At 37.7% G+C, this 11,472-nt stretch overlaps 1 protein-coding gene across 1 annotated transcript in view; it reads right to left on the bottom strand.

The window, feature by feature from the left end:
- Positions 1-1,628: 1,628 nt before the first annotated feature.
- Positions 1,629-11,472, bottom strand: part of LOC106880934 (tubulin beta-4B chain) — a 36,977-nt gene continuing 27,133 nt past the window's right edge. Inside the window, exons 2-4 of the mRNA XM_089351939.1 lie at positions 11,270-11,378; positions 4,102-4,457; positions 1,629-2,825 (exon numbers count right to left, since the gene is read on the bottom strand). Coding sequence (XP_089208065.1) covers positions 2,010-2,825; positions 4,102-4,457; positions 11,270-11,378 — 1,281 coding nt within the window. The 3' untranslated portion in view covers positions 1,629-2,009. The remainder of the gene's footprint in view (positions 2,826-4,101; positions 4,458-11,269; positions 11,379-11,472) is intronic.

Below are 11,472 nucleotides of genomic sequence, written 5' to 3'. Positions count from 1 at the left end.
GCCTGGATAACAACAACATCAACAGCAGAGGAAGAAAGAAACAGAAGAGTAAACACTGGGTCTATGTTAATCTACCATACTACAGAGAGATGGTGGAGAACAAGCTAAAAAACTGCATCAAGAGACCTAGTGTCTCCTTCAGATTTATGAGGTAGGGCCACACACTAAGACACTACCTCTCACACACCAATAACATATCAGATGCTTTCTACCTAAACCAATATCCGATCAGAGCAATGTACAGCATCCGGTTGCATTTTAATTCCAACATGGTGTACCAAATGACATGCTCTTGCAGAATGACATGCATATTATCAGCTAGAAGACAACTTTACTTTAGATTTAAACTTTACCAACACCACCAAGACTGCAGTGGGGATCTCCCCACCCGGATGCTGGTGGGGGATACATGCAGTTAGCCTCAAGATCAGAGGTACACTTTATTAGGAAGAAGGCACCTTGCCTCAACTACTGTAATGCACTGGATGCATGGAAATATATCTACTGCTTCCAGGATCTTTAACTAGCACCAGTGATAGCTATCATCATGAAAGAATGAAAAAAATAAGGATTAAGGATGTCTGGTGAAGAATCATTGTTTCGAAGGCACAAACAAGATAAGCTGTAACACCCAGCAACAAGGCTCTCTACGGGTCACATCGTACTTAAGATAGACTCTGTCTGTCTGTCTATCCACCAACCTGCCTGCCTGCCTGCCTGCCTATCTATCTATCGACTTGTCCTTCTGTCGGTCTAGTTATTTATCTACCCATCTACCACCAACAAGACTTATCCTACAATGTTAGCTGGATTTGTCACTATCGGGGTATTATCTTACCTGTTTGATATATTACTTGCTTAAAATGTTACCTGACAATGGTGTACTATATGTTATGATGTAATCTATGAATACATCAATAAAATTATACTGAAACAGCTGTCATAAATAATAAAAACTCCATTTGTTTACTTTTTACACCTGTGTCACGCCTAGAACCAACCTCAGAGTTGGATTTATGGGTTAAATTGGATTTAGTACTTATATATCTACAGTATCCAACCAACACTTGATACTTTCATTGTTGTTTACCTCACTGTGAATCCTATGTTATTGTATCTAGCCATTACTGGCATCCTATGTGTTGATGTGCCTAGATTCTATTGAATCCTATAACTAATTAATATATGTGTGTGTGTGTGTGTGTGTGTATATATATATATATATATATATATTCATTTACATCTTAGAAATTTTTTTAAAAATTAATAATACCGTCTCCAAGAACATTAATGGTGGTCTGTATCAGCCAAATTTGTTTTTAGCAAAGTTTGTAAATTTTAATAATATTGTGTACTGTTAGTAGATGAGAATGGTGATGCTTTGAGCAAAGCTCTTTCTCAGAAGAAGAATACATTTTTAAATATCACTGACAGGATAGGTTTTTTTAAAAAAGGTTCTAACCTCTGATGAAGGGTTTTACTTGAAATATCAAAGTTCACATCTCCCCACGGGGTACAAAGATTAAATAAATTTACAAACTTTTATAGAAATAATTGACTGATTCAACCTCGTACTGAACTCAATCATGTTACTGAGTTACAGTTTAGAAAAAAATAAAAAACACAAATCAAACAAAATCAATACAAGCTTTAATAAACTCTAATCATTTCCAGATTAGATTTTATTAAAACAGAAATATTGAATAAATTTATTTTTCTATATATTTAGAATTGTCATGGCTTCCAGCAAATCTTCCTTTGCTTACATTTCATTCATATTTCATCATTAAATATAACAATGATACATTTAGATAATATTTATTTGAAAAGAATACAGACCAAATGACAAGTAAAATATGACCAAAGTCTGACATATTTGAGATTTATTGATATTACATCACATACATCTTTGCAACACCAAGAAATTTCAGGATTAGTATTGGAAGCATTTTCATATAGAAACAAGAAACATTTCACATCAAACATAGTTTAGGATTATAGAATGACATTTAGTTCTCTTCCTCCTCAGCTTCTTCTTCAAACTCTCCATCTTCTTCGGTAGTAGCGTCTTGGTATTGTTGATATTCTGACACCAAGTCATTCATGTTAGATTCAGCTTCAGTGAACTCCATCTCATCCATCCCTTCACCAGTGTACCAATGCAAAAAGGCTTTTCTGCGGAACATGGCGGTGAACTGCTCTGAAATACGTTTGAAGAGTTCTTGAATTGCTGTGCTGTTGCCAACAAAAGTTGCTGACATTTTGAGGCCACGAGGAGGAATGTCACAGACGGCCGTTTTCACATTGTTAGGGATCCATTCAACAAAATAGCTGCTGTTCTTATTTTGGACGTTCAACATCTGCTCATCCACTTCTTTCATTGACATTCGTCCACGGAACATTGCAGCAACAGTTAGGTATCGACCATGGCGGGGATCACAGGCAGCCATCATATTCTTTGCATCAAACATTTGCTGAGTCAGCTCGGGTACAGTCAGCGCTCTGTATTGCTGGCAGCCTCTGGAAGTCAGCGGGGCAAACCCAGGCATGAAGAAGTGGAGACGTGGGAATGGAACCATGTTAACAGCTAGTTTGCGCAAGTCAGCATTCAGCTGACCTGGGAAACGCAAGCAAGTAGTTACACCTGACATTGTAGCTGAGACCAAGTGGTTGAGGTCTCCATAAGTAGGTGTTGTAAGCTTCAAGGTACGGAAGCAAATATCATAAAGAGCTTCGTTATCAATGCAGTAGGTCTCATCTGTGTTTTCAACAAGCTGGTGGACAGACAATGTAGCATTGTATGGCTCCACAACAGTGTCTGAGACCTGAAAATATATTTTAAAAAAAGTATTTTAGACATTTAAAAAAGAAAATATAAGGAAAAAAATAAACGATTTTAAAATTTTCTTTTAGATATTAATATGAGTTGAGAAGTTATTTAAATTTTTACATGTTGGATGTGCATCTCACCTCAAATTTCTTTTCTTACTGTTTATTATACAATTTCATATTCCAGCATAGACATGACTGTGTGGTTTAAGAAATTTGTTTCTCAACAACCTGACCTTGGGTTCAGTCCTACAGCACTAGCCCTGTCTGACAAATCTCTTGCAAAGGAATTTGGTAGATGAAAATTGAAGGAAGCCTGTGTGTGTGTATATATATATATATATATATATATATATATATATATATACATATATATATATATATATACACACTCACAAAAACAACAGTTGTTATATTTGAAAACTAATCAACAGGCAAAATGGTCAAGAGGACAATATTTTGTGATACAACTTCACAGATCTTTTGCTCAATCCAGTGAAGGTTCTTAATTTGTATTTCTGAGCAAGAAACTTTATCATATATTGTAGCAATTGATAAAAAAAATGGAGGACCAGGGTGGGGGGAATGAGAAGGAAATGTCCATTCTTCTAATGAAACAGAGAAAATCTTGATTTATGTGTTGATATGGTAGGAAGCTGCAAATAAAGATGTCAATTTATCCTCAGACTAGAAACCTGGTCCAAATGTCTGTAACAGATTGACCTTTGCTAATAGGAACACGAAGGCCAAGAGGTGGGGTTAAAACATGCTGTGGATTGAGTATACCACCCAACAACAGATACAGGTCAGCCTGTAGAGTTTTACAGAATTTTAGTTTTGTTTACTCAACTTAACTTACAAAGCTTAGGTCTACATGAAGTTATGGTAGAAGACACTTGCTGAAAAGTGCCACATACATCATCAATCTGGAACAAATACATACTAGATGTTATTCTTGTTGATGATATAGACAAAGAGAATATTAGCTCTCATATATGTAAAGGTTAAAAACTGGAGGTGTTCATTATAACTGACAAATGCTTGGGTTGAAGACACCCGCACAAGATACTGCACAGTTCACCAAACGTAAAAAATATGTACTAGACACCTTGAGAAAATTATCTCTTGTATATATGCAAACCTTAAAAGGGGATGGTCATTTGCACTTAAAATATCTTAGGAAACTTAAGAAAAATTTTAGAAAAAAAGTGAAAATTAACAGAGAAAATCATTGCAATGATTGAATTCAAAAGCAATATGAAATTTTTTTACCTTTGGAGAAGGAACCACTGAAAAAGTATTCATGATTCGATCAGGATACTCTTCTCGAATTTTACTGATAAGCAAAGTACCCATTCCTGAGCCAGTGCCACCACCTAACGAATGTGTCATCTGGAATCCCTGCAGACAATCACAGCTTTCACATTCTTTACGCAAAACATCCAAAACAGAATCTACAAGCTCAGCACCTTCCGTATAGTGTCCTTTGGCCCAGTTGTTGCCTGCTCCACTTTGTCCGAATACAAAATTATCGGGTCGGAATATTTGGCCAAAAGGACCAGAGCGTACTGAATCCATTGTACCTGGCTCCAGATCTACCATGATTGCCCGAGGGACATACTTTCCACCTAGGTAAGAAGAAAAAAGATAAAATGAGAAAATTGAGATGGACATTGTATGTATGTATGTATGTGAGTGTGTATCTATTGATCGATTAATCTTATCTACACATATATATATACATACAAAGACACACACATGCATACTCACTAGCTATCTCCCTCTTGTTATCTATCATATCCTTACAACTTTTTTCTGTGCTGGTGTCGTGATAAAATGCACCCACCCTGTGCAAAGTGGCTATCAGGAAGAGCATCCTGTCACAGAAACCAAAACAAAAATTAAACTTAGGGAGTGTAATGTAGTCCCTTGACTTGTCTCTATAATATAACAAAAACAAATACAGACACACACATGCACACATGCACACAAACACACACATGTACACATGCACAAAAACACACACATGCACACGACCACACAAATGTCTATATATACATATCCCTACTTTCTGACCTATCTCTTATTATACTGCTGTTTACCACCCTTCCATTACTGCCACAGGTCTCCTTGATAAACCACTCTTATATCAACACTCCCTGCTCTATCAGTCACTCCCCTCTCAGTCTCTTACACAGCCACCCTTCCAGATCCTTTGTCTGCATTCCCTCTTATACTCACTTTCCTATTCGATGAGTGTATGCTGTGAAACCCCTGTCACCAGCTTGTCATCCTTCCAGCTACTCCCTCCTTATATAATGTGGTTGGGGGAACCATGTATCTCTCCTTTAACCTCTCAACACCTGGCATTAAGCCACTTCCCTCCCTGCTACAACCCTACTCACTGAAGGGGGAATTTTTTTGTCTTGGGAGTAACTTGGCCTCCATACTAGTGCTGGTGTTTTTAAACAAGTACCCAGTATACTCTGTAAAGTAGTTGGCATAGGGAAGGACATCCAACCATATAAACCACACCTAAGCAGATACTGGAGCTCAACGCTGAGCTTCAGTTCATTGGACCCTGTCAAACAGCATGGAAGATGGATGTGGAACGGTGATGATGATGACATACATGCTTGTATGCATACAAACATACATATAAGGTATGTTCAAAAAGTATCCAATTTTATTTTTTCCCTATCAAACCTAATGCTTTGTGGGCAAAATCATTTGGGTGGGAGGTGAAGCCACCCTCCCTGCACATGTGAGAAAATGTTTGCTCCTGGTAGGTGTCTAGAGTACAGATGTGTAGTGTGCACACATTGGATTTTCGTTTTCACACAAGATGACCGAATGCACCAAGCAGTTACCGTAAGCCTATGTCTCATCATCAGTGATAATGGTCTTCATGAGGCCTGGGTCATGGCTTGCACAGTCCAGCATGTCCTGAGCAATTTCTATGCAGATGTGCTTCTACTTCTCTGCCAACACCTTGGGGACAAATTTTGCCATTGCTCTCTGCATGCACAAATCCTCCATTAAAATGGAATGCAATGATCCTGTGCTTATTCCCATTTCATGAGCAATTTCCTGGATTGTTACATGACTGTCTTCCATGACTCTTCACAGAAACATCTCAATCAACTCCTCAATTTGACTTCTGGATGGTCTGCCTGAGTGTGCCTTGATCTCCAGCGAGGTGGTGTCACCTCCTACCCAAAGGACTTTGCCCATGCAACATTAGTTTTGGTAGGATAAAAAATAAAGTTGGATACTTTTTGAATGTACCTCAACATAGGCACGCGCACGCGCAGACACACACACACACACTATCTTTTTTTAAATTTTCATAAATCAAGTTCCCTCACAAGGCTTTGGTTAGACAAGCTACAGTAGAAGGCACTTGTTAAAAGTATCACACAGTGGGACTGAACCTGAAAGTTAACAGTTTCTGAATCCATTATGCCATGCAATTCCAAATTCTTGCCAGAGTTAATACTGCTTTTTTGTTGTCTCTTCAGATCCAAAGAAGGTATTTTGACTCATTATTTTCCTAAAATCCTAGTCTGTTGTTATGAACTAATGAGGTAGTATGCACCTGGTCACTCGACCAGTTAGAAACAGTAGGGACCATATTTAATGGCTTATGAGGCACACATTTTACACCCACCACTGAAAAATGTCTCAGAAAATCAACCAGTCTTATAAACACATAGTGGCAATTTGGCAAGAGTTGTTAGAACATTGGTTAAAATACCTCACAGTATTTGTTCTAACTCCCAGTACTCTTGAGTTCAAATCCTACCAAGGTCAATCAGGGTTGATTGATGAAAAAGTAACCAAGTACCAATCCAGGGTAATGGATTGGGAGAACTCCAAAAATATTGAACTGGATATCTTGCACAATTTGCATAAATATCCCTTTATGCAGTGTTTTTGAACCTCGGTCTAGATCTTCCATGGTTTCTTTTCCCTTTGCATAGTTGGGAGTAAAGGAATTGTCTGGGGAGCCTGCCATTGTCCATCTTGTGTACATGTCCATCATAAGAAGCAAACCAGCATAGTGCAGGATCTTTTTATTATTCTGGAACTTGTCAAAGAAAGGGATATTCGCAATTTGTCACAGCTGTCTCATCATATATGCATGCAACTTGTCTACTTGAGTGTTATAGACTGTTGGGGTCTCAGCTCCATACAACAAGGAAGAAAGCACTATAGCCTAGTATACATTGTATTTCACATGTATAGAAACATGCTTATTTTTTCACAGCCTTATGGAAAAAAAAACACTTAAATAATTTTTTTAATCCTTTAATTAGAAAGAAAGGTAGTACCCATGACCATTTACAGGACTTCTGACATTCGTAGAAGGAAGGATGGGAAGGAAGTAGGGAAGAAGGTATTCTCAGAATGGAGACTTGGTTCAAAAGCTCACAAGAGTGTGTACTCTATTAAAGGTATCTGAGATGCCAGGTATTGATGTTAAACTGAGTGGCAGATTAAAATCAACCATCCAAGTAAGCCATAGCAAGAGTTGAACTCTGAATGCAAAGAGCTGGAACAAATACCACAAGGTATTCGGTTTGATATTTTTACATTTTTACCAATACACTGATCTAGATTTGTATGTTTTTATTAACTCAAAAAGGATGAAAGCGAAAGTTGACCTCAATAAGACTTGAACTTGGAGCACAGAGAATCATCATCATCAACATCATCATCCTTTAACGTTCACTTTCCATGCTGGCATGGGTTGGACAGTTTGACCAGAGCTGCCAAGCCAGAGAACTGCACCAAGTTCCAGTCTGACTTGGCTTGGTTTCTATGGCTGGATGCCCTTCCTAATGCCAAAAGAACAAATAATATGAGGCATTCGATCAGAAACACTAATGACTCAGCTAATTTTACACATGCATGTGCGTGCATGCAACTGCACGCACACATGCACACACACTCACAAACATACATACACACACATATACTGTCTGAAAAATAAAGGATGGTCAAGGATGGAACTCTTTTCATCACAAGTCTGCTTGGACAGGATTTTGACATAGGGCTTTGGACATAAGGATTTGGACACATAAAAGGTGCAGCAATATCAGAGGAAGGTTAACAGGGAAAATAGCTTTTGTATGTGGAAGATGCACAAGTATAATAAACACCGAAAATGTATAGAAAATAGACTCCATCAACTGCCAGTGGGGTAAGCTAGAGATAATAGATAGCTTCCGTTATCTAGGTGACCAAGTTAGTAGCGGAGGTGGATGCTCCGAGAGCATAGCTGTGAGAATAAGAATAGGCTGGGCAAAGTTCAGAGAGCTCCTACCTCTGCTGGCAATAAAGGGCTTCTCTCTCAGAGTGAAACGCAAATTGTATGATGCCTATGTGCAAACAGCTATGCTATATGGCAGTGAAACATGGGCTGAGACAGCCGAGGACATGTGTAGGCTTGAAAGAAATGAAGCCAGTATGCTTCGCTTGATGTGCAACGTCAGTGTGCATGTTCGGCAGAGTGTAAGCATCTTGAGAGAAAAGTTAAGCATAAGAGGCATTAGATGTGATGTGCAAGAGAGACAACTGCGCTGGTATGACGATGTGATGCATATGGGTGAGGACAGCTGTGTAAAGAAGTGCTGAACTCTAACTGTGGAGGGAACTTGTGGCAGAGGTAGACCCAGGAAAACATGGGATGCGGAAGCATGATCTTCAAACTTTGGGCCTCACAGAGACAATGACTAGTAACCGAGACCTTTGGCGATATGCTGTGCTTGAGAAGACCCGTCAAGTCAAGTGAAATCGTAGTTGTGGCTGATGCTAGTGTCATGTAACTGGCATCCGTGCCGGTATCACATAAAAAGCACCTTTTGAGAGTTGGGCCTCACGGAGGCAAAGTGACTGAGCTCCTTTCGAATGTTGGACTTCACGGAGGCAATGACCAACTCCTTTGACATTATGTCATGCATGAGAAGAAAACCCATGAAGCTGAGAAAAATCACAGTCTTGACAGATACTGGTGTCATGCAAATGGCACCTGTGCTGGTGGCATGTAAAAGTACCCATTACACTCTTGGAGTGGTTGTCGTTAGGAAGGGCATCCAGCTGTAGAAACCATGCTAAATCAGACTGGAGTTTGGTGCAGCCTTCTAGCATGCCAGCCTTGGTCAAACCGTTCAACCCATGCTAGCATGGACAACGGAAGTTAAATGATGATGATGATGAAGGCTAATCAATACCAACGACTCTCTAGCTATTAAAGAGAGATTAATACACATCTATATATAGTTACAGCTACTCGACTGGTATAACCATACACACGAGCACCAAAGTAATAAACACCACATAAGGAGATACAGAAGCGTATATTTTTTCATCAGTGTTCACAGACACCATTTATCTCCGACATGGCTTACCCCAAGGGCAACAACTCATGTTCACCTTGTTGGGCTATACAACAAGGAAGATAATCCAATATCAAGAGTGCTGAGACCATTGAAAAAAATTTAAGATTCTGCAAGATCAAGTATCTTTTAATAAAATTTCATTAAAAATTGTACACATCATTTCGAAAATAATACGATATTATTTTTATATCAATAAATTCCCTAAACAATGTTTTTTATCATTTCAGGATTTCTCAAAATTAGGGTGGTAGAGAGTGTTTCTAAATACGTACATCAATTCTACAATTGTTTTGTAAACACACACACACACACGTATATATACACACATATATAAATACATACCTATACAGACATACACATATATATACTTATATATTCAGATACATATATGCACACACACATGCCTACATATATCTATATATGCAAATATTGCAAATATATATATATATATATATATATATATATATATATATATATATATATATTTATTTATACTCAGGTCTGTATGAGTTAGAGGTTAAACGACCATCTAAGGGATAATAAATATCCAATATACTACTGGATGTATACCTATACCTATGTATTTACATCCAAATGCTTACTGTTGTAGAGCAGTAGTGCAATTGAATAATAGGTATGAGTTGGGTTAAAGCAGAAATTTACCCAGAATTTATAAGGCAAAGAAGAAAATGGAGAAGATCATCAACCAGCAAACATCAGCCTGAAAATATTCATTTGGATCTATTTATTAATTAATTACAATCATATGTGTATGTAAGTAAATAAACAAGTAATTCTATAATTGTATGATATCCTATTACATAGCTGTTAGCTTCTAACTTTTAACCCCTGTGATATGGACCATTCCATTAACCCCACTTCACTGCATCTTACCCTTGCTACATCCCCCAGTAAATTGAAATAAGTGACTTTTTTTTACCATAAGATGTAATCTCATAACCTATGGATATTTTTTACTATTCCCATATATATATATATATATATATATATATATATATATATATATATATATATATAAGGAGCAATCCGTTGGTTACGATGATGAGGGTCCCAGCTGATACAGTCAACGGAACAGCCTGCTCGTGAAACTAACGTGCAAGTGACTGAGCACTCCACAGACACGTGTACCCCTAACGTAGTTCTCAGGGAGATTCAGCATGACACAGAGTGTGACAATGCTGACCCCTTGTAATACAGGTACTACTCATTTTTGCCAGCTGAGTGGACTGGAGCAACGTGAAATAAAGTGTCTTGCTCAAGACACTTTATTTTAACGTGTCGCCGGGAATTGAACTCACAACCTTACGATTGTGAGCTGAATGCCCTAACCACTAAGCCACGCACCTTCATGCAAATATATAGGTATATATAATATGAAGTTAAATAAATTACAAGGAAACAGTTATTATGTAATCAACTTCATTTGCTTACAGCTGTTTCGACAATAGGATGAAATGCATTTAAAGCTGTGCATCACCTTATAGCTACTTTAGAGCTTCTAAAATGAAGTACAGTTTTATTCAAGGAAGCCTTTACATACATGGGAAAGATCATCATTATGACTAAGCAAAATCTTAATATATATGAGTGTGCATGCACACACATATACATAAACATATATACCTACACACACACATGCAGATTTAGTAACAATGTATCATGTATGATATATTATATGCATGTGTATATACATCATTTTATGCAAATGCATGTGTATATACATCGTTTTATGCAAAGTAAAAAAAAAAAAGAGACAAATCAAACATTAAATTTCAGGATCACTTAGTAAACAAAAATGTTTTGTTTTTTTTTACAAGGAAAAGGTTGACAGCTACAGTGAAGTTTCAGTTCAGTAATCACCAGCAAACTTCAAGGTAACTGTTAACCTTCTCCTTGTAAAAATCTGTCTGTCTGTCTGTCTCTCTCTCTCTCTCACACACACACACACACACACACACACAAACACACACACACACACACACACACACACACAAACGCTGTGTCATTTGCATTACCTGATGCTTCAGTAAAATAGACATTGATTCTCTCCAGCTGCAAATCATTATCACCATGGTAAGAGCCGGTGGGGTCGATGCCATGTTCATCGGAGATCACTTCCCAAAACTGTAAAAGAGAAAAATAATTAAATGAATTAAATGGATCAGTATAAATGATGATGATAATGGTTTCAAATTTTGGTACAAGGTCAGCAATTTCA

The sequence above is a fragment of the Octopus bimaculoides genome, chromosome 5 (assembly GCF_046866305.1).
Source record: "Octopus bimaculoides isolate indiv1 chromosome 5, ASM4686630v1, whole genome shotgun sequence".
Lineage (NCBI taxonomy): Eukaryota > Metazoa > Mollusca > Cephalopoda > Octopoda > Octopodidae > Octopus > Octopus bimaculoides.
Note: the sequence above shows the minus strand (reverse complement) of the source record. Positions and strands in the feature narration are given on the sequence as shown.